The 22,754-nt window shown below is 36.8% G+C and overlaps 4 protein-coding genes and 1 pseudogene across 6 annotated transcripts; all 5 read right to left on the bottom strand.

Moving 5' to 3' along the window:
* Window positions 1-318: 318 nt before the first annotated feature.
* Window positions 319-3,753, bottom strand: LOC106396469 (coronatine-insensitive protein 1). The gene is made up of 3 exons (XM_013836865.3): window positions 3,103-3,753; window positions 1,873-2,356; window positions 319-1,395 (listed from the first exon to the last, which is right to left on the bottom strand). The coding sequence occupies exons 1-3, from the start codon at window positions 3,621-3,623 to the stop codon at window positions 589-591; spliced, it is 1,812 nt and encodes a 603-aa protein (XP_013692319.1). The 5' UTR covers window positions 3,624-3,753; the 3' UTR covers window positions 319-588.
* Window positions 3,754-4,435: 682 nt separating this feature from the next.
* On the bottom strand, window positions 4,436-8,386 carry LOC106396286. 3 transcript variants are annotated; one of them, XM_022719152.2, is made up of 6 exons: window positions 7,721-7,847; window positions 7,522-7,637; window positions 7,062-7,127; window positions 6,867-6,915; window positions 5,968-6,211; window positions 4,436-5,863 (listed from the first exon to the last, which is right to left on the bottom strand). In XM_022719152.2, the coding sequence occupies exons 5-6, from the start codon at window positions 6,193-6,195 to the stop codon at window positions 4,694-4,696; spliced, it is 1,398 nt and encodes a 465-aa protein (XP_022574873.1). In that variant the 5' UTR covers window positions 6,196-6,211; window positions 6,867-6,915; window positions 7,062-7,127; window positions 7,522-7,637; window positions 7,721-7,847; the 3' UTR covers window positions 4,436-4,693. The 3 variants fall into 3 exon arrangements, with proteins under 3 accessions (XP_022574873.1, XP_013692089.1, XP_022574874.1); XM_013836635.3 differs by lacking the exons at window positions 6,867-6,915; window positions 7,062-7,127 and having other exon boundaries at window positions 7,721-8,386; XM_022719153.2 differs by lacking the exons at window positions 7,062-7,127; window positions 7,721-7,847.
* Window positions 8,387-9,102: 716 nt separating this feature from the next.
* On the bottom strand, window positions 9,103-10,978 carry LOC106390191 (signal peptidase complex subunit 2-like). Its single transcript, XM_013830605.3, has 5 exons — window positions 10,731-10,978; window positions 10,493-10,644; window positions 10,227-10,308; window positions 9,431-9,573; window positions 9,103-9,340 (listed from the first exon to the last, which is right to left on the bottom strand). The coding sequence occupies exons 1-5, from the start codon at window positions 10,830-10,832 to the stop codon at window positions 9,238-9,240; spliced, it is 582 nt and encodes a 193-aa protein (XP_013686059.1). The 5' UTR covers window positions 10,833-10,978; the 3' UTR covers window positions 9,103-9,237.
* A 1,032-nt stretch (window positions 10,979-12,010) lies between these two features.
* On the bottom strand, window positions 12,011-19,619 carry LOC106396592 (annotated as a pseudogene).
* A 338-nt stretch (window positions 19,620-19,957) lies between these two features.
* Window positions 19,958-22,533, bottom strand: LOC106396593 (peroxisomal nicotinamide adenine dinucleotide carrier). Its single transcript, XM_013837027.3, has 10 exons — window positions 22,183-22,533; window positions 22,016-22,096; window positions 21,878-21,952; window positions 21,656-21,786; window positions 21,233-21,287; window positions 20,962-21,069; window positions 20,800-20,868; window positions 20,619-20,720; window positions 20,401-20,524; window positions 19,958-20,334 (listed from the first exon to the last, which is right to left on the bottom strand). The coding sequence occupies exons 1-10, from the start codon at window positions 22,261-22,263 to the stop codon at window positions 20,147-20,149; spliced, it is 1,014 nt and encodes a 337-aa protein (XP_013692481.1). The 5' UTR covers window positions 22,264-22,533; the 3' UTR covers window positions 19,958-20,146.
* Between the last annotated feature and the right edge of the window lie 221 nt (window positions 22,534-22,754).

Below are 22,754 nucleotides of genomic sequence, written 5' to 3'. Positions count from 1 at the left end.
CGCCAGCCTTTGTTGTTGTGCTATTGGTTGCCCACTAGCACTCATTAATATGAGATTCCATTTTTCTCTTTTTTTTGTCGGCAATGATAATAATAGAAGATTCCATTATTATTGGTTGGTTGAATAGTTTGAGCTTGTTTATGAATTTCAGGGTCCATTTTACTATGCATTGGTGAGTACTTATGAAGTTTCTTTCCCCTCTTTAATAATTCATCACTTTTGTGTTCCTAAAAAAAATCACACACTGCTAGTACTGTTGGATACTTTATTATTTGCAACAACAAATAAATATCAAGTTATTAGTGTCAAAATAACAAATCTCTCAAAATCCTTCGAGGTGTTTTATTCAAAAAAAGAAAACAATAAAATGTGGAGAAGTAAAAAACAAAGTAATATACTCTCTTACAAACAAAGATACTATATAATATCTCAAAAACCACTGACCAGACAACAGATAAGAGAACCAAAAAAAAGAAGCCATCATCACATCACACAGTTCATGGTAACCCCCAAAACTCAGAGACTGAAAATGATACAATAACCAAACTTTTTATGTACAAACCTGCTTTGGATCATCATACATCATCATCATGTCTCCTCCTTTAGTACTTTAACAGTTGGTGGACAATCTGTTCTCTCACCAGCCAAAGAGTAGTAAGCCAATATATGAGCCGGATGCTCCATCTCTCTCACCTCTCCAAGCTGATTCACTTCCGGTACTCTCCTAGACGGTATCAGCTCTATGTTCCAGTACGGTCTAGACATCAACCTCAAATCCTGTCCCCTCGTCGATGCTCTATACCCTTGTACCCACAAGTATCTCAAAGAAGGCAGCCTCATAACCGCTGCAGCGATTGCTCGCTCGCTGAAACAACACCCTCTCATCTCTAGCTTTTGTAGACTCGGACAGCCTCTCGAGAACTCCATTAGCCCTTCGTCTGTTTCGCCAACGTAACCGAGAAGCATCCACCTCACGTTGGGGCTGTACCGTCCTATATAGCTTAACCCCACGTCTGTTAACCCTCCTTGTCTGAGATAGAACGCAAACCGTCTGAGTTTCTTGCATCCTATCAAGAGGGAACGGACTCCGTTGTCTAGTGGCAGGTCTGTGATTCTCTCTTCCCTGTCGAGTAAGACAAGGCGGAAGTCGCAGAGGTTTTTCAGATGGGTGCCTATGCTTTCGAGAGACTCGTTGGTTATGTCTGAGACGTAGACCGCCATGTATTCTAGCTCCTGGCAGCCTTGAGCTAAAGCGATTAGACCTCTTTGGGAGACTAAGCCTTCTTCATCCTCCATTCCTTGTTCATCTGCACCTCGTTCAATCCTCAGCCGCTTTAATTTTTTACAGTGCTGTGCAAGAACCTCTAGACCCCTGTCTCCTATTACATTTCTTGTCTGAAAAAAACACACCAGAACTCTGTTAGATATTTAATTCATATCCCTTTACCACTACCTTTTAGACACTTGCAAAATCAATGCTAGATTCATGATAGGCGATTAGTAGAATACTAACGACTAGGCGGATTATTCGGGCATATGCAGGAACTAGTCTTTAACAAATTATTGATATATATATATATATATATATATGTTAGATATTTTAGTTTTTAGCTTAAACTTTAAAACTATTTTGTGTGAATTGTAAAAACTAGATATACAGAAAAAAAGAATTAGACACATTTGTGGATTTGAACGAATATTATTGCTTGATTCAAGAGATTCAGACCAATTTAGATTGATTTAAACCGCTTTTGATTGGTTTTAACCGATTTAGAACGGTTTAAACTTATTTGAATTGTATAAATGGGACTTGCAGCCCATACCGATTTTTAGAACATTGGTAAATAGAATAGATATTGAATCCAAGTTTACCTCAAGAACTTCCAAATTAGGACACTTTTGAATGAGTGTACAGTGATCCTCAGTCTCCAGCAACGCATAAAGCAGATCCAGCTTCCGGATTTGTGCAGCAAACGGAAACAGTATAGGCATTTCATTAGCTCCCAAGTAAGAGAGGCCCAAACGGCATAGTTTTGGTGGGAAAGTCAGGTTCATGTACTTCTCAGGTCTTCCAATATCCTCATTCAAGGAGCCACCACAGAACTCTTCAAGGTTAGTTGCAGCTTTAAAGAACCCAACTAGCTCCAAAATCTCTAAGTCGCCGACCTTCACAGAGATCAGAGAGCGGCGGCAGTTTCGAGCTATGGTTTCCAAGTCTTTGGGGCTGATCTTGTTGAACTCGGTCATGTAGAAGTTTAGAACCTCGAGAGATGTGTTGTGGAGAGCAAGCTCGTGTAGCCATTGACCATCTTTTTCAAGAAAAGAACTCTCCTCCATTAATAATGTTTTTATTCTCCTGTCGAGAAACAAAAACATAAAAACTACAAGTTCAAAAAATCGCTAGGCGGTAGTTAGGCACCTTATATGGGATTATTGATTAGGCGAACGATTAAACCGATTTTTTAAACGCCTAGACCGATTTTTCGGTCTAGAAGACTGTTATAAACATGAACTCCCAAAAAGACAAATCTTTTTGCTAGTTGTGCATAAAGTGAAATCAAGAACGTAAGAACAAATATTATAAACATGAATTCAATATTTTTGCTAATTATGCATAAAGAGAAGCGTAAACTATAGATAGCAGGAAACAAAACATAAAGAGACAAAAACAGGTTGCAGATGAAATGAAATAAGTCTGCTACTTATGCATAGTCACAAGTGTATAAAGTGTTAGTAAGCAAAACCAAATGAAGTAATGTCCAAACAACATATCACCAAAGACAGTAAAAAGTAGGCACCAAAACCAAAGAGAGTTTTCCACTTACCCAATTAAGCTAAAGACACATCTCAGATTTTCAAAGACACAAAACTTTTTGTAAGATACGGTTCTTTGCCCCCAATGAAATGTAATAAAACAGAGTTGCAATAATAATATGTAATAAAGAGTTTTTCTACCAAAGACACAAACTTTTTTTAAGATACGGTTCTTCGGACAAATGATATGTAATAAAAGTAGGCATTTTCTAATTTACCTAATTGAGCTAAAAAGACACAAACTTTTTAATTTCTTCGGACAAATGATACGTAATAAAAGTAACGTACCTGCAGTGTTTAACGATGCTCAACAGCCCATCAGTAGAGAACCCAGAGCACTTATCTAACTTCAAAGCCTCAAGCTCATCTAACCTCGACTTAGCCAAAACATCCAGATCCAAATCACTAACAATCATCCTCCTAAAGTGCACCGACTTGAGCCTCCGCAGCGACGCAGCGATCTCGTTGACCCACGGCGTCACGAACCCGCCCCAGTTCTCGGGGATGAGGTTGAACATAGCCGCGCGGGGCTTCCCTTTGAGCTTGAGCGACCTCAGATTCGGGAACCGGCGGCTGAGGCGATCGGGGGTCGAGGTGTAGCAGAGGGCCATGGTGACGTGCTCTCTGGTCTCGGAGTCAATCTTGAACCACCTGCGGCACACGAGGGAGGCGGAGTCTCGATCTTTGGAGTCGGTTATGTACGGCATGACTTGCTCGATGACGTCATCTACGGAGAGTGAGAGAGGAGGAGTTGCGATGATCATCTTTTTTGGAGTGAGTCTGCACTTCTTGATGTCGGGATCCTCCATGGTGTAGGATTGAGAGAGAAGATCGGAGGAAGAGTAGGAGATGAAGATAGAGAGTGAGGAGGGGAGGACACGCGTCGGGAGGAGAGTCGATGAGGAAGAAAGAAAGTTTGATGAAGATGCGATCAAGTGGGCGACAGAATATTTATTATTTCCTTTTTCTGATATAACATAACACACTGTGGTTGTGTCGAGTAAGTTTTTTTTTAGACGGTGGAGATGCGATGTTCTCTGTCGAGTTAGTTATTTGGACGGTGGAGATGCGATCTCGTATGTTTTATTGTGTCCAGATGAGATCTGCTAGACGACAATATATAATTGGAGAATATATATATATATAATTGCGTGATTTATTATCCAATGGACAATTAATTTAGTAGTATCAATTAGCTGTATTATTCTCAGACCTTAATCAACTAATCAGTACTCCTTTTCCTCTCTCTTTTCTTTTCCTTCTTTTGTCAAGTAGAGAATTTTTCTATAGTAGTAGTAGTTTTTTTTTTTTAATTTGAAGACATTGCTATCAGATGTTATCCACGAATCTGGATTAGATCTTTCTCAATGTCAAATTACGATTTTAATATTACGACGTTTTTACAAATTTTTAACAGAAAACGGGTAGCATTTTTAAATATGAGAAATGAGCAGTTGAGCACCATGACACACTGTATTATTATTGTATACGACTGTTTTGTCTTTATCATGGTATACGTACGCATGTGCAATTCTTATACTTGTCATAAAACGTATACATTTGTCAGTGATACTCTCATACATGTACCAAGAAATATTGAAAATCTTTGCAAGTTTCAAAAGGTGTGTTAATATATGCCTCACCAACTTTCAATTATTACCGAATGGCTTAGCTTCCTTTTAGATTCAACAAATAACAAAGATAATATAACCAAACTACACATGAAAAAACCGACTACTTACACGGTTACACCTTGAAAGAAAATAAGTTTAGCTGAACAAAAACAAAATGAACTACGCGAGAGATGCGTTTCACAAGCCCGCTTTTCTATACACTTTTTTTTTGAAGATTTCCATTTTGGAAAAACACTTGCAAAAAACTAACCAGAAGTCTCTTTGGGAGGCATAGGCTCTGCTTCGCCTGAGCTCACACTCTCACCATTACCATCTCCTCCCTCACCTGCATTCGTTTGGTTCAGCCCAATGGGTGCAAACAAGCTGACTCCACTCACGTCCCTTGTCCCATTGTACAGACCTCTACTTCCGTGGTGGTGGTTCAAAGGAGCAGATGTTGTTCCACTGGCTCCGCTTATGAGCAATCTAAGTGTCTCTCTTGCTCCTTTCTCCATCAGAGACTCATTCTCCACCGAGAGCGGTGGCATGCCCGTGGGTATCATCCCAGTTGGTCCAGCACTTACCAGATATGCTTGACCCGACGAGCATATATCCATAACTGGAATATGAACGATAGGGTCGCACATTATAGGAATCACCATCTGCTGCTGGGAAGATGGTGATGATGATGTCCCCGGAATCTGTATGTGGTGGACCAAAGGCAATGGAGGGATGTCAGAGAGATCAAGTGGTGATGACGGAATCAAGAACCCATCTGATCCTGATGATGGCAGTAAGGAGGAAAGAGGTGGAAGCAAAGGTAGCTCGATGGATAGTGGAGGGAACTGATAAGAAGCAGATGGTGCGTGAATCGATGAGGTGCTTGGAGGGCACCAGCAGTAGTAAGGAGAAAACACTGGTGGACCCATCTTCATAGGAAACTGTGGCGGCAAGGTCAGTAGACTTAGTCCTACGTCCTCAGACGAGAGAATTTGACCTATTCCATTACTATCATCTGCTGCTTCTTCACCTTCTTCACTTGTGGGGACGGAGGTGATGGGTAAACTATCAAAGATCGAGAAATAGCCTTCGCTGCATTGCATTGATTCATCTCTGGATGAGATATGTAGAGAAGGGTTTCTCAGTGTGTTTTCTTCGAAGGAACTTGATCTTCCTTGAGACTTTGACAGTTGCGTTCCAGAGTGGCGTGCCTGAAGAGATATCGACGATGCACTAGCGGAGGAGGTAGCGGTTGCTTCAGAAGAGCCTGAAGACGATGATGTATCAGGAGGAGTTGGGACCAGACAACCTTTGTTGTTAGGCACCACCGAGCCCATGAGATACAAACGGAGATGGGAAGCAACAGAGCCAAGACGCGATTCTTCAATTCCAGTTAGTTCTGAGACTGATGGCTTCTTCTTGATCAATTCATCCATCTACAGAGAAGAATCAGAAAGAAAATAAAAACAGATAATGAGAAAATTTAGATGCAAATACTCAGTATTCGGAAAAAAAATAAGAACATCTCTGTCTCACAAACCTTTCTACGCAGTTCAATTCCTAGAAGTTTCGACTTCTCTGAGCACCAATAGTAAAAAGCATTGCCATTTGCGATCCTTATAACAAACGATCTACCAGAGCTGTCCGCAGCTATCTCCTCAATTGACACCGCAGAGCAATGAGATTTGTTGGCATAAGTAAAGAGTTGCTCAGAGTGGCCATTGTCTCCAATAAATGAGAGTCGCAAGTCTGATGTTGGCAGGATCATAAGGCTCAAGTTACCCCTGACCAATTATAAAGTAACAAGAAATTAGACGGCAAGTCTCTAACATCAAAAGGAAACCTGCTAACAGATGAATACTAGATGCTAAAAACCAGACACAAAAAAAAGGATTAAGTCCATGAGCTTTTTTAATGCTCACAAACATTTGGAAGTAGCCCCTTATTCAAATTAGAAGAAAACCAAGAATCTACTAACATAAACATGCAAAACTGTGCTACTATTTATCTTTCACACAACATAGAGAACACTATCCAAGCTGCATATGTATAGCAATTTGGTACTCGGCACTTATTAATACTGTAGTTTAGCCTAACTGGACTACGATATTCATAACACAGTATCAGGACCTCAAGCAACAAAAAAATCTACTCCAGCGTGCAACTTAGAAGAATCAAAAGGGGTTAAGAAAATGATTACCTAAGAGCTTCCTGAAACAAACTTTAGACAAATCCATTATCATATTATTCAACAAATGATTCCACAAATACACACACAAAGTACCATTTCAAACAATTTTAAAAAATAATAATAATAATAATCGATTAAAATATAGAGTTGTTAAGAAGGAAATATAGTCAGTGATGTTATGACAAACAGATAATCCCTATATGAGTAACAATCAAGAGCAGACTATACAACACTGGAGGCGAAACTACCTTTACTTCATCATCTACCAGAGATCATAACAGATAAACGCCCACATACCTACAATAAAAGATACATTTAATTTGGAAGCATCAAGAGTGAGTTCCTATGATTTCTAACGATCGTTAGTTAAAGCAAAGCAAGCCAGTCATGAATAGACGTGATAACTAAAAGTTAGAAACTACATTGATACAAACAGAACTAACCAAATAGATAAAGATGGAGTGTGTTAATATTTGCCAATTCCTCCAAATTGTTAGCACATGTTAAAACTGCAAAAAGGTAAAGTCTGCAACATTTAATATGGAAAACAGGCATAGTACATGAAAAAAAAAACAATGTTCTAAAACTATGAGACCAGACATGGAGAGAGTAGTGTCAAATAAATCTTTAGGAGAACATAACACTAAAGCATACATTGTGTGTGCACACACAAAATACCAATCATGGACTAATGACAGGATTGCACAGAAACAATTAGCTAACATTCTCTTTTTTAATTATCCTATAGCTCTAACATAAGACCCGTCTTCAAAGCTAAAAGCTTAACAAAGCAAGTTCTGGAATCTAGAGAACCAACAATAAACATATGACATTCATGAAAACAAATATCATTTTGGTAAAGCTCAAACAAAGAGAGGACTCATGAAACGTCGTTGATTATACCTTATGGGAGTAGGGCGCATTAAGGTCCCTTCCTTATTGATCTTCCCAACGCGAATCGAAACCAACGGTATGCAAAAACATCTCGCCAGCATCCCAATCTCCGCAGGCTCGAAGTGCTGTGTATAATCGAAACGCAATCAAAATCATATTCTCTCTCTCTCAGGCTAAAATCATCTAATTCAAGAAACTAGAGATGAACCTGGCTAAGATGAGCTAGCAATCGATCTTCCGCCACTCCGTTAGATACATCCAGCTTCAACAACGGCTTCAACCTCTCGTCACCTCGACAAGCTCCGAGAACTTGCATATCCAACGCCTGCAACCACCTCAGAACCCTATCCTCCCCTAGCATACCGCCTTGCTCAGTCAACGGATCTGGAGAAACTCCAGCCTCGCGCTCGGATCCAGCGGCAGCGTTAGATCGAGAATCGACGGTAGACGACGCATCCTCGCCGTCGTTTGGACGATCGTCTCCGGCGTCTCGCTTCCTAGAATCGGCCATGTTAAAATTACTCGGATCGGTAAACGTTATCTAGTTCGTGATACAGAGAATCAAACGAAGAATCCAGAAGCTCTACAGAGCGATTAATGGGTTCAAAATAATTAATTAATCCACAGATTTCGAATGGAGTCGAGGATAATGGTTCGTTATAGAGAGAGAGAGAGAGACGCTGAGTTGTTGAAGATATTGTTCTAGAGAGAGAGAGGGGATTGATTGTTGATTCCCTTTCGTGTAAGCTGAAGATGGAGAGAAAAAAAAAGATAAGAAAACCAAAACAGCGTCTGTGTTTATAGGCTTGAAGCGCTTTGGGCGGATGCGAAGCGTTTTAATTAAACTTGGTTAGTTGATTGCATTTTGAGATCCGCGATAGTTTGATTGATGAGCGAGCACACGCACACAAATTCAAGCCATAAGCCCAATGGGTGGGTTGGTGGGTCCTACGCTATTAGGGAGTGGGTCCTACACAGTAACCGACTTTGACCAGGTGCCACGTCAGTTTGAGTAATGTCTGATGCACTTCGGTTAACTGGGCCCCAGCAAGGACGGGGATGGGCCTGTGTTAATTTTTTTATTACAAGAACTAATATTTCTTCTCAATCCTCTTCTCCACCATGGACTGATTATTAAAAAAATTTGTACAAATGTGTGGATAATAAATGAATGGATTATAGGATCTGATTAGGAATATTGCTGATATGGACAAATGTATTCATCATATGTTGTTGAGCTGTAGAGTTTTTTAATTGGGAAAATTGGACTAACTTTATCTGATAATAATGTAAGGTTATTATTCCAAATACAGAACTTTTCCAGGGCACATACGAGCTGCCTAGAAAGCTTGTAGCAATCCAAGCCACTCAAGAGTTGTTGGCATTTGAATATAAATAATACTCTAAACGACAAGTACACATATGGTTGGTGTAGAATACGAAACACAAACTTTAGAATATATAAAAAAGTAGCCAACAACTTATGTCATGCACTTCAAATGTGAGCCATTGGCTTTACTGGAGATACCCTTTTCATTTTGTTGTCCAGAATCTCAGATTAATTCGATTTTTTTTTTTTGTTATAACAAAAAAAGAACTGGAATATTCTTTATCGGGAATATTATTGTCATCTCTAAACAAATGTCGCCATCGATTTTAAATTATCTAAAACGATACATTTTGGAGTTGTTACAACATTATTTTCTCCTTAATATCATATAATCATCATTTCTTCTTCTTTGGTTCTCCTTCTTTTGCATAGTCCTTGATTAATGCTTCCACGTCTTTCCAGAACAAACCCTCAACAAGAACTCCATCTTTCGTGAACCTGAGATATACACAAACACCATATAAATAAGCTCCAGTTTATAAGCGCGTTTAAGAAAAAAAAATGCAGAGAGTGAGCGAGAGGAGAGACCATTGGGTGACACTTTTGGTGAGTTGGACAGACTTCCCAGCTGAGATTGATTTTGGATCAGCACTGTCGATGGTGAGAGTGTACTCATCAGAGAATCTCGGCAACTTTGAAGACACAACCAATCCAGTGCTGGTGAATGATCCCTGCGTATTTAAACCAACCGATTTAAAGATTTTGAATGATGAGCTAAACAAAATATTCTTGAACTGTAGCAAAACAAATGAAAGTGTGCATGTGTGTTAACCAGAGAACATAGATTACAACCATTATGTGTCTTGACAAGCCTAATTACTATTATCCAATTGAAATGGATTCAGCAAAACAAAATGGAGTAGCTCATTCTATTGCATGTATTAGACCAAACCAACGAGTAGAGAATGAAATGTATCGTATCCTCTCGGATACAAACTATAAAAAATAATCCTGTTCAAGCTGGTGAGAATAAGAGGAACAAGACTGAACCAACCGCAAACACCAACAGAAACAAGAAGAGGCAGAGTCATACTGCCAAGACGTTATCTAATATCTACTCAAACAAAAACACTGAAATGTAGCTTTTCCCAAAGCTCGAATGCCTAAAAACAACGTGTCCTAAGAATAAGATATGCACACACTATTAAACATGCCAGGCTAAAAGAACCACATTTTTAATTCCTTACAAAACAGTACAAGCAATCACAAACAATCAAAGAGTGTTGCCTCATAAACAAAACAAGTATTCAGCCCAAGCAAACACAAAGAATCAAAGCTTGCTCATCAATGATAAAAACAACTCTCAGCAGTTCAGCGAACAAACCTCAGGAGGATAAGTGAACAATATAGCATTCTTCTCCTTGGTATACAGAATCAGCTGCAACACCCCATTCAACACTACATACTTGCCATAGTCAAAGATTACCCAAACATCTTATCCACAATCATCCAAATACAACACATCTATCAAACAGCTTATATAGTCATACTCTACACACAATGAATCTAATCCTAAGCACAATCAAATCGAGCCACATTACAGTTGTCTCTCTATCTAAGCAATCAATCCAAAGCAATAAGAAAGGATATGATGCGATGCATCCAATCAAAAAGTCTCTGTTCTCCGGAAACTTCTTGTTGTAGAACTGAGCAACGAGAGCAACCACGATGATAACCGTCCCTAAGATCAGCTTCATGTTGCTCAGCCTCACGTCCTCCTTGTATCCACAGCTCTTAACGATCTACGCATCAAAAAGGACAAAAAAGTAGTTAGATCGTAATCGAAACAGATTCAGAGGATATGGAGGAAAGCAAAAAAGGCCCTTACGTCAGAGACGGATTCGTCGAGGATGTGCTTGATCGAGTTGTGCTCCAGCAGATTCGCCTTCTTAACGTTCTTGTTCGTCGACTCTGGCTTCTTCTCTTCCATGGCGAACAGATCGGATTCAGATAATAGTACCAGATCGCTAGACTAGAGAGGAAGACGATATATCGATAGAGAGCTTGGAGATGATACGTTTCAGTCAATACTCAATACTGGTGTAATACGACGCCGTTTCGTCGATACATGTATTGGGCTGTAATGGGCTTTAAAAGGATTGCTCTATTTTTGCATGATTAGTTGCTTTTTTTTTTGTGCACCCATGATTAGTTGCTTTTTATTTCCGGTTTTGCATTGTTAGGTTACTTAATTTGTTATTTTTGATAGCCAAATCAAACATTAAAACCTGATGAGAAAAATAAACATTCAAACCTATTTTTGTCAACTAATTAAACCATATTTTCATTATATTTGACTACTTTTAAAGTTTTATCTTAAATTTTGAAGATTTGTTAAACAAATCGTTGTACTGGTTTAGTGGTTTCCATTAGAGGAAAGAATTGTCACATTAGTCTAAGTTAGAGATCGATTTTTTTTTAGTAGAAAATATTTAGCTCCACGTGTGGTTACAGGATATAGATTTATTGCTTAGGCCACATTTGAATATTTGAGAAAGGGTCTTTGTTTCTATAATATATCCGAATTTAACGCTATTAATTTTGAAAAAAAAATGTTGAAGATTTGTTTCTATATACAGTCATATTTGATCCAATATATTGTGGGTTGAGTTTTAATTATTTTGTACAGATAAGATGCCAAAAATAATTACAAATGATATGAAAAACATTTAAAAATTTACCAAAATGTTAAGATATAGAACTGGCCAATCCAATATTCGTGAAGGAATTATAATATTCAACTAGAATTTCACTTGTGCATTCATATTGTTTTGTTTTATGGATCAATAAGATTAGCTGTCTTTTTAAATATTTTCACTTTACTTGATATATTTCCATTAGATACTTAGATTTTTAAAATACTCCCTCTGTTCCTAAAAGATAGATTTTTTAGAGTTTTCACACATATTAAAAAAACGCATTAAATCACTATAATAAATTTATCGTTTTTTGTAATTTTCAATTTTCAACAACTTTTAACCAATAGTAATCTAATAAAACCAATTAATTTTCTTAAAGTTTGCAATTTTTTCATAGAAAACATAGAATATACATCTTTTTGAAACAAATGTTTTTTCCAAAACATGGATCATTTAGGAACAGAGGAAGTAATATTTTATGTAAATATTTGTCATTTGATAACATTTATAGTTGTGACAAAAAAAAATAAGATCATCTGAGTACAGCTACTGAATTGTGTATATATTATACACGGAGAGAAAGCTATAAGAAAAACGCTTGTTCATGTATAGAAGATTCAATTTCAGAAAGCAGAGAACAATTTCAGCAAGAAGAGCCATTAAAAACATTTGTGAATGAGCTCGAAATTGTAAACACATGCTACTGATATATATATTTTCACTATAACTCAAAATACCTGATGCTACTTGTGCCATAGCAAAATGAAACAAGCAACATTCTGAACATCCCGGAATGTGGCTGTTCCTGTTAAATGAACCTCAAGAATGCAATGTCTCTGTTGCTTTCCCTTCTTTTATTAGGAGTTAAGAGCCTTGAGTGTGGAGTTCTTCTAGTGAACGACAAACGACACCGACACTGCGACACATACAATGTAGGCTCCATTGAAAAACAGGCGTCGCCTTCTTCCTTGGAAAAATGTCTGTGATTCAACATGAAAAGAGAGAGTAAGAAGTAGCAGAAATATTTAATAATGAAACATGACCGTTAAAGTTTTAACACATAAGCACAAATCTCATATGTACAAACTGGAAAAAGACGAATAAGTCATATCCAAACAAGCCGATGATAGAATCTTAGCGAGCGAGGATTCTTACCGAGCATCAAATATCTCTAAGGCGTCCCCACAAAGAGAGGAGGCCTTTTACTAAATGAACTCTGATTTCTTTACCGTGCAAACTGTCCTTGTACATTCTAATAAACTTCATCCTTTCCAGTCCTCTGAATCTTTCATCTATTCTCAATCTCTCTTCCATTTCTGATACTCCAAACGACATTCCAAACACACTAAAATCCTGAAATAATATCTTAAGAGGAAGAAATTCAGACCATGGTTTATACAAGGAAACAAACTTTACTTGTTTAAGACCTAATGCGAGAACTAAAAACTTACATTTTGATCAATAAGTAGGTCGCAACTCTCGCTATTAATATCCATCAAGAACTGACGATACGCAGGCTGGCAAGTGAACGGTCTAAGAACTCTCTCTCTGCCTAATTTTTGCAGCACAGGATGCATACTTATGACTCTCTCTTCTGATATTTGTAACAGGCACTTCTCACATAGAATCTCCAGGCTACCTCCAAAATCCAAGTCACTGTCTTCCAGCAGTTGCATAACATTCTCATATGTTTCATTATTGAGAAAACAAGCAAAATGATTAAACAACACTTTCTCTTTCCACTTTAGATCATTGTAGTGCAGATTTAATGTTTTCATAGTTTCCTCGTCTAGAATCATGGGCATCGTACTTAATACCAAAGAAATATCAACAGCCAGTTTTTCAATCATCTCGGCTTCGGAATCCCTGATAGAAATGAACATCTATGAAGATAATACGTTACAAAAAAAAAAAAAGAAAAAAAAGAAAGACAAAGCACGTTCATTTACTTACCAGTCGTCCTGGGTATGAATATGATATCCCTGATGTTGATTTAGTTCAGTAAAAGCTTGTAACCATTTTTGTTGATTGTCCACCGTATACCTCTCTTTGAACGTCTTTCCAAGGTCTAGGATCTGGTTTCTGATACGAACAAGATCCACACCATAAAAAACAGGCACCACTATTTGACCAAACTGTTCCCCGCATTTTATGATCTCCATTAATTCATCCAAGCACCGGCCAGAAGACGCATAATTATTTGAAAGAAATACTAGTAGCTATTCTTGATTCTCGTATCCCATCTACAAGACGAGTGGTCAGGTGGTCCTCCTCCTGGCCTGTCGTAATTTCATCTTCCTTAAATGTATTGATTCCTTTGCGGTCCAGTTCCTCGTACAAGTGGTTCAGCGAAGTTTCCTGAACATCGCTCCCAAGGACGTTTACGAAAACATCGGTCTTCCAATTGCGAGAGGCAAACGCATCTAGTAGAGTTTGGTTGTTGTCTGTTGTAGTTGCCACTGCACTTGAAGGATCATTCCAAGTCGTTCGAGCTAAACAATCAGAGTCTGACAAGAACATCACCTCAAGATGTTTCAGTTTCGAAATATTGGGAGATATATATTTTAATTTGGTGCAACCAGCCATCGATATGAAATTGAGCCCAGAGGTATATTCTTCTATCCCACAAGGAACTTCTTTAATCTTGGTTTCATCTAGAACGAGATGAGTGATATTCCTTGCGATCTGAGGAAAACTGTCTAACGTGGAGCATCCACTGAAATTGAGGGAATGGACAGACTCCAAGTCAATATTGGTTGCATCTTTTCATGTCTAGCTTTCTCAGCTTCTTTAGATAACGAATAGAGGAAGGAATACTCCACAGTTTCCAGCAATCTTCGAGCCACAGTTCCTCGAGATTGGTGGCCGTCGAAAGATCTGGGAGTATTTTCAGCTTTTTGGATCTTCGCAAATCCATTTTCTTGAGGTTATTAAGAAGCTGGGGCACAACACAAGAAGAAGGCAACCAGAACTTAGAAGATATGTTGTGTCATACATGTCTAACCAATTAAATAATACTTTTATGAAGCCGGTCGTTTTAACCAATTAAAAATACTTTTAAAAAAAAACTTACCGCATCGTCGTCCCACAATTTCTTAAGGTTGCTATCAGGCATTATGAGTTCAACAAGATGTCCTGCACGAAAGTTAGAAGGCATGCGTCTCATTGAGCAACCCCACCATTCCAGTAATCTAAGTTGGTGCCACATATGGTCTTCGTCTCTCCCTAACTGCAATATGATTTCTTTATCCTCCCATGAGACCCCATATATTCTCAGAAACCTAAGGTTTGTCATCCTGCTGAATGCTTCCTCACTAATATATAATGTGTTGTTGATTTCAGATAACTTCAAAAATATGCCTAATACACTTTTAGTTCCCTGAAAAATATCAGAAACCAAATAGAAATGTAGAGAACATATATAGCTTTAAAAGCGTATCAAACATGAATAAATAGAAAGAAAGAAAAAGAAAAAAAAAACTCACAGTTCCATAACAAAGTACATCACAGATCTCCTTAGAATCCATCAGGAATTCACGTTCTCCAGGAGCCTGAATATATGGTTGACGGACAATTTCTCTACCCATTTCTTGCAGGAAATCGTGCATCCTAATGATATTATCCTCTGATATTTGTATGAGACAACGTTCAGCTAGAGTAACGAGTCCAACATCAACATCCAGCTTACTATCTTCAAGCAATCGTGTCACGTAATCATGTGGCTTATGATTAAATAAACAAGCGATGTGACGAAATATTGCTTTATCTTCTTCTTTTAACCTATCATAGCTGTCTCTTAATTTTTTATCAATCTGTTCAGCCATACAAATCCTGAGCTCAGGCAGCCTATCTACCCACTCCTCCTTCATCATCCCTTTGAGAGACGAACCCAAGACGTTGAGACACAGTGGAAAATTCCCGGTGAGCTTTACAGCTTCAATAGTAAGCTCAAGAAAACCATCAGGTGGAGAGTCTTGACCGAACGCACATCGGCAGAACATATGGAAAGCTAGCTCTTCCGATGGTAAAGCCACCTCATAAATACGATCAAGTCCAATTCCACATGCCCTTAGAAACTGCCTATCTTCTGAAATTACGACAACTCTACTTCTGGGACCAAACTCTGTAGTTTTCCTAACCAAGGCTTCTAAGGGGACTTGATCATCAAAAACAAAAAGAGCTCTCTTATGCCTTAACCTTTCTTCCACCGCACCCAAACAATCTATTTTTATGTCTTTCTGGTCCAGAACCTCAGCCAGAAACTGTTTTTGCAAGAACAAATGCGTGTTGTAGTCGTCTGACTTGGCCCCTGTGAAATTCTTCATAGTCTTATCAATGAAATGTCTGGGTAGGAACTGACAGGAGATTTGATGAAAGAGAGCTCGTCCGATGGTAGTCTTACCGACCCCAGATGGACCCCAAACCCCTACCGTGATCACTTCCTTTGATTCCAAATTCATCAACGAAGTCATTTTTGTGATGTGATCTTCAATTCCAACAAAGTCAGCAAAATCACTTGATTTTGTGGGATTCAGCTTATTCGAAATGTCGTTGACGATTGTCTCAATCATTTCAGCTTCATCTCGCCTAACAAAGAAAGAGCAAGAACATCTATATCTTATATTCTTACTAAAGCAGAAGTACTTTAAACTTTTGTTTGCAACATTGATAAAAAAAAAAAAAACTAAGCATGTTGTTTGAAAACATCACTAGTAGTATATTAAGAAAAAAAAAGTAATAAACTTATATTATTAAGAAAAATTAAAAATCTATTATATTATATTAAAAAGTAATGAGCTTAAAGTAATGAATTATTTGATATATATAATTCAAATCAAAATAATAATTTAAAATTGATTTATATCAAAAATTTATTCGAAAATATACATATATTCAAAAATTGATTTTTACTAAAATACTTTCAAATAACCATTATAATTTTTTTCAATATATATAAGAAAAATACAATACAAAGCTTAATTTCAAACACCAACTTAAATTATGATTTTTATATTTCACATAAAATTTTAAAAATATAGTATATGTGATTACTTATATGATGGTACGTATTAAATATTATTAATTATATGGTTACTTGTATGATGGTACTTATAAAATACGATTAATTATACGATGATATGTATATGATATATAATAGTGACTAGGGGTGGGCGTTCAGGTACCCATTCGGGTTACGGACAGGTCTGTTTGGGTTTCGAGTTTTTGGGATCAAATATTTCAGCCCCTTGGAGATTTCTAAATTTTGGTTCGGGTTCGGTTCAGATCTTTGCGGATTTGATTTGGATTGAAATAACCCATTTAAACTATTTTTAATTTTAAAAATCATTATATACTCTAAATTTCTCAAAATCTAAAAACAAAATAATATATTACATATAAATTTGAATAACATATGTTAGAGTACCTAAATTTAACATATAAATTGATTTGGTTTAAATATTTGGACAGAGAATCAATAATTATTTTAAGTATTTTTGGTGTTTTGAGTATATTTAACTATTTTAAATATTTACTTTTGACTATTTGTATATATTTTCAAGTATTTAAACCAACTTAAAAGTATCGTATATATTATAGATGTTTTTATTTACATTAAATCTAAAAACAATTAATATATATAAGTATATAAATCTATTTCTGATACATTTCAGATACCCTAAATACTTTGGTTCAGATCAAATTAGATTTCAGTTCTCTAAATACCAAAATTTTGAATAATTCTAGATATTTAATTAATTTTGATTTGAGTTCAGAACTACTTTTTTGGATTGGAATCGGTTCGGTTATTCGGTTTCGAATTTTTTTGTCGAATCTTTAATAGTAATATAAAAATAAATAGCAACATATTTTTAAAAAATAAACTTGCTCAGATGTGCGGATCAAAATCTAGTAAATGTTATCTATATTATTAAAACTCAAGTACAAAATTAGAATGTTTGGAGACTTGAATAAGACTATTAAAAAAATTGGAGTGTTTGGAAACATGAATTGTAGTCTTTTAAAAAAAATTAATTTTATTTGGAAACAAGGATAGTAGTATTAAGAAAAAAAGTAATGAGCTTATGTTATTAAGAAAAATTGAACATACCATAAAACTAATTGCCTAAAACTTTTCTTTTCTAAACTAACCATAATTCAAATTTTAAACTTTATATACATATTGCAATTCAAAATAATAATTCAAAGTTGATTTATATCAAAAATTGATTCAGAAATATACATATATTCAAAAATGGATTTTAGCTAAGCTATTTTTCAATAACCATTACAAAAAAAATGTTGTCATTATATATAAGAAAAATATAATACAAAGTCCAATTTGAAATACCAACTCAAATTATGGTTTTTATATTTAATATTAAGTTTTAAAAATATAATATATATAATTATTTATATGATGGTACGTATAAAATACTATTAATTATATGATTACTTATATGATGGTACGTATAAAACACGATTAATTATATGATGACAATATACGATATATAATAGTGACTAGGAATGGGCTTTCGGGTACCCATACGGGTTTGGTTCTGATCGGTTTGTGTTTCGGGTTTTCGGGGTCAAAGATTTCAATCCTATTAGGATATTTATAAATTTTGGTTTGAGTTCGATTCGGATCTTTGCGGGTTTGGTTCGGGTTTGGATAACCCATTTAAATTAGTTTTAAAGTTTTAAATCATTATATATTTTAAATTTCTCAAAATCTATATATAAAATAATATATTACCTATAAATTTGAATAACATATGTTAGAATACCTAAGCTTAACATATCAATTCGCTTGATTTAAAATTTTGGATATGTAATCAATAATTATTTGAAATATTTTTGGTGATTTGAGTATACTTTAACTATTTCAGATATTTACTTTTGACTATTTACATATATTTTCAAGTATGTAAACCAATTTAAAAATATCATTCTTGATCTTTTATATACGTTAAATCTAAAAATAATTAATATATATATATATATATATCTATTTTTAGATAAATTCGGGTATCCGAATACTTCGGTTTAGATCAGATTCGATTCTCTAAATAACAAAATTTTGAATAATTCGAATATTTAATCAATTTATGTTCGGGTTTGGTACTATATTTTTGGATCGGTATCGGTTCTGTTCCTCGGATTTATTTTGCCAAACCCTAATAATTACATGAAAAACAAATATCAACATATTTTTTAAAATATACATCCGCGCAGACGCGCGGGTCAAAGTCTAGTTAAACAATATAACTAGAACTAAGGGAATATGGATCTTGAGAATCAAAAAAGGGCAAGTACCAATTACGGGAATCCTCTCCGACTATGGTTGCTGCTTCCGTCAACGCTGTCCGCCACTGAAGTTTGTCTTCTTCGGTTTTTCCTTGGCAAGTTTGGCAAGTATTGTTGAAGATCTCTCCGAAGCTGTGGGATTGTTTTTTGACGTGAGAAGGATCCACATCGTAGAAAATAGGTATCACAATCAGGCCTCGGTCTTTCCTGCACTTCATGATCTCCACCAACTCATCCAAGCACCAGCTTGAATTTGCAAAGTTTTTAGAAAACGCTACAACCGAGATCTTTGATCCTTGTATCGCATTGGTAAGCTCAGGCGCAATAGATCGGCCTCTTTCCATCTCATTGTCTTTGAAGGTGATTAGCTTGCGGCTGAGCTCCTTCAGAAAGTGGGAACGGAATCTTTTGCGGATGTCTTCTCCTCTGAAGCTGAGGAAAACATGGTGTGGACAGTTGATGATCGCTAGAGGAGAAGAAGCCATCCGAAACGCAGAGAGAAGTATGAAATGCAAAACAAAAATTGGATTCTTAAGAAGCAATTTGTATACCACACAAATTGATACTTTGTGTAGGAGATAATATTCAAACACAGCGAAAAATCAAAGAGAGAGAGTTGCGAACACAGTTTCGAAGTAAAGACACAAGGGAGTTGACTAATTCGTTGAAATTTGACTTAATACTAATCCTACTAATAAAGCCATTTTTTCAATCAACTCTGGTAGGAAGTAAGATGATGGCACAATCAAAAAATGTGTAGTAAATATATCAAAACAACGTACCAGTTTTGCGGACTACGTAATCTTCAATCTCGGTTTCATCAAGAAAGATATTCGAAATATTCTGAGGAAAACTCTCAAGCGTGAGATTCCACTAAGATTGAGGGAGTAGAGAGATATTCCAAGTCGACGTTGGAAGAATTTTGTAGAATTGTTGCGTCTTTTCATATCTAGCTTCCTCGTTCTGTTAAGATTACAAATACAGGAAGGCATCATAGCAATCTTCAAGAAACAGTTCCTCGAGATGTCTAGGAATCCTTGCAACTTTTTAGATCATAGCTGTCTCTTCAAGTTTCTATATTTAATCTGCAATAAAATTCTGCATATCATAATATTTGAACATATATATGGGATGATTCAGCTTAAAAATCATACATGAAAAAGATTGTGACTAGATAAGATTGCAATCATTGTGTGATAAACTGATTTGACTAATCAATAAATTATTGGAAGTTTAATTTAATCATGTTTTTTTTTTTAATTTCAATCTTATTTTATAGAATCCTAGTTGTGGATTAAGCTCAAGAAGGCTTGGACTTGACAGAAGTGGCGTTGGAGAGCAGAAGCTTAGCTCCCTTCACAAGCTCTTCCTTAATCATGAACAGAACAGCAGCGGCGAAAACGCTCTGAACAATCTTTGTGCTCATCCCTTTGTAAAACCCGTGCAGCCCTTCATATCGTATCATCTTCAGAATCGCATCCACCGTTCCTGTCATTAAGAAAGCATCAGTTTTCAACGATCCATGAATTAGAAAATGAGTTTTGGACAAAATACCTTTGTAGTGTTGTCTTTTGTCCCCTGTAGTGACCTGTTTGGCTTGAAGTCGTGACTTCACAACCAAGAGAGGATAAGTTGTGACTGTAGCTCCGAGTTTAGCCACAGCTCCTAGTAGAAATGTCTATGGTGGGGCAAGAAGACATGAAAATAATGGCAACAAAGAAGCAAGAAACATCTTATCAAAATAGATAAATGCAAAATGGTAGAGCCCGAACCTCCAAAGCGGTCACGTTGTTGCTATTCTTCAAGGCACGTCTCTTCTTCAGCTTTGATAACATTGTCTCGTATAACATAAACTGCATTGCTGGATTACAAACCTGTAATTTACAAAAAAAAAACAGTCAGAAAATGCACCTACAAACACAAACAGTAAAAGAGTAAGTTTCAAAAGCATACCATGATCAATGTCGGAATTACACCTTTCCAGAAGCCAGTCACTCCAGCTTCATCGTAAATCTCTCGAATCTGAAACAGAGTTCAAACATCAGGTATTACAAAAACTGTCTTAATCACTCCAGCTGCTCTTCTGGTTTGTAAACACGTAAGGCTGCCTCATACCGTATTAAATGTTCCATATGGACGAGGCTCAACTGGGACCAGAGCTTCTACATCAGCAGAAGGTGGCTCGGGGACCGTCTGTAAACCTTTTGGCATTTTTTTGTGGGTCTGCATTAATAATACACAACGAAGAGTTAGGGGGAGAAATGAACAGAGAAAAGGAGTGAGGACAAGAACAATCACAGATTTGTGATTAAACGCAAAACTAAAACTAACAAGAATATTTAAAAACGTATTAAAAATAAAGAGAAGATGATTTGGAGAGATATACCTGCATGCGTGTAACAATCACCCAGATTGGATTCGTCATAAGAACATTAACTGATCTGCACACAGAAAGATCTAATCATACTTCAAAAGAGACAGAGTAGATAGAGGCAACAGAAAGAAAGAAAAAGAATTAACATTTTTGAACTATGGATGTTTAATCATCTTTGGCTGTCATACCACCAAATTTTACAATCAAACAACAATACAACTATGACTAGGACCTGACACTAAACGTTACACCATCCACCTATAAGCTCCATAAAACAAAGCAACACTTATAAGAGCAGGAGATGATAGTAGCATCAGCAATGACGACCACAGAACTGAATAACCTAAGTGCTACTCTGCAACCATTTATGCATTGTAAACAGATCAAAATCTCTGAGCATATACGAAAATCAACATAAAGGATTTGATGTTTTACCCGGCTAAGGCAGCGACTAGGAGTGAAGAAAACATGCCGACAGATCCATCACCAAGCCCTTTCTTCTTTTGTTTAAGAGCAGCGGATTCAACTTGGTTCCGAAACACTTGGTAGAAGTAGTAGTACACACCCTGCCCCTCATCAACAAAAAAAAAAGAGTGAGCTAAGCAACATAGAGAAGAAGATAGTCTCTTCTAAACTTTAAAACCACAAAATGTAAACCTGTGAAGCTGCAGTTCCAACGAGAGACGGAGCCAATCCACCATACAATCGCCCCCATCCTTCTTGTCTCACAACCTTTCAAATACAAAAAGTCAGAGAAATTTCAAGAAGTTCATTTGAGAGAGGAGAGAAGCTTACCTGGCACATGTGTTGGAAAGTTCCAAGCTTCTTCTTCTTCTCCCTCTTGAGATCCCGCTCCGTCTGTTGCCGCGTATTTACCTTAATTCAACAGACACCATCAAAGCTTTAACATCCAACAAGACGAAGATTATTATCCAGAAGAATAGAATAGAGAGGATGGTTACAGTTTGGAGAGGATAAGTGAGGAGTTGAGCAATGATCCCACCCCCAGCTCCCGCCAATCCATTTATCAGAGCGTCCGACATGATTAGTGTTTACCTCCCCCCCCCCCGCTTCTAATTGAAATCAAAAGGAGCTTGTCGGTGATGATGGCGTGTGTAGACGGAGGAGCTTCTTCTCCATCCCCAAATGGTTACTTTGACTTCTTGTTACAGTTTCAGATGGGCTTGTTCACTCGAACAGAACAACACGTTGAAGAGTTGTGTGTTTGGATAGTTATTTACTGATGTACCCTTTGTACCTGAGTGATATTACGGAGGCTTTGAGGATAAGCCCCCTACTTCTCTTGAGTTGCGTGTTCGGTTCATATGATTTGATGTAAGAAGGGAAGGGAGGAAGCTCTTCTCTGAATCTATGACCAAACACAGTTTCGTGGGCTTTAACCCAAAACCGGCTCTAGTATAATGGGCTTAAATCTATAATATAGTTTACAAATTCACAAGACCTCATTGCTGTATTTTGTATTCACATCATGATGATGATACATTTTTGTATCCTATTTCAAATGTCAATGTTT

The sequence above is a fragment of the Brassica napus genome, chromosome A5 (assembly GCF_020379485.1).
Source record: "Brassica napus cultivar Da-Ae chromosome A5, Da-Ae, whole genome shotgun sequence".
NCBI lineage: Eukaryota > Viridiplantae > Streptophyta > Magnoliopsida > Brassicales > Brassicaceae > Brassica > Brassica napus.
The sequence above is the reverse complement of the archived record's forward strand: the minus strand, read 5'-3'. Positions and strand labels throughout refer to the sequence as shown.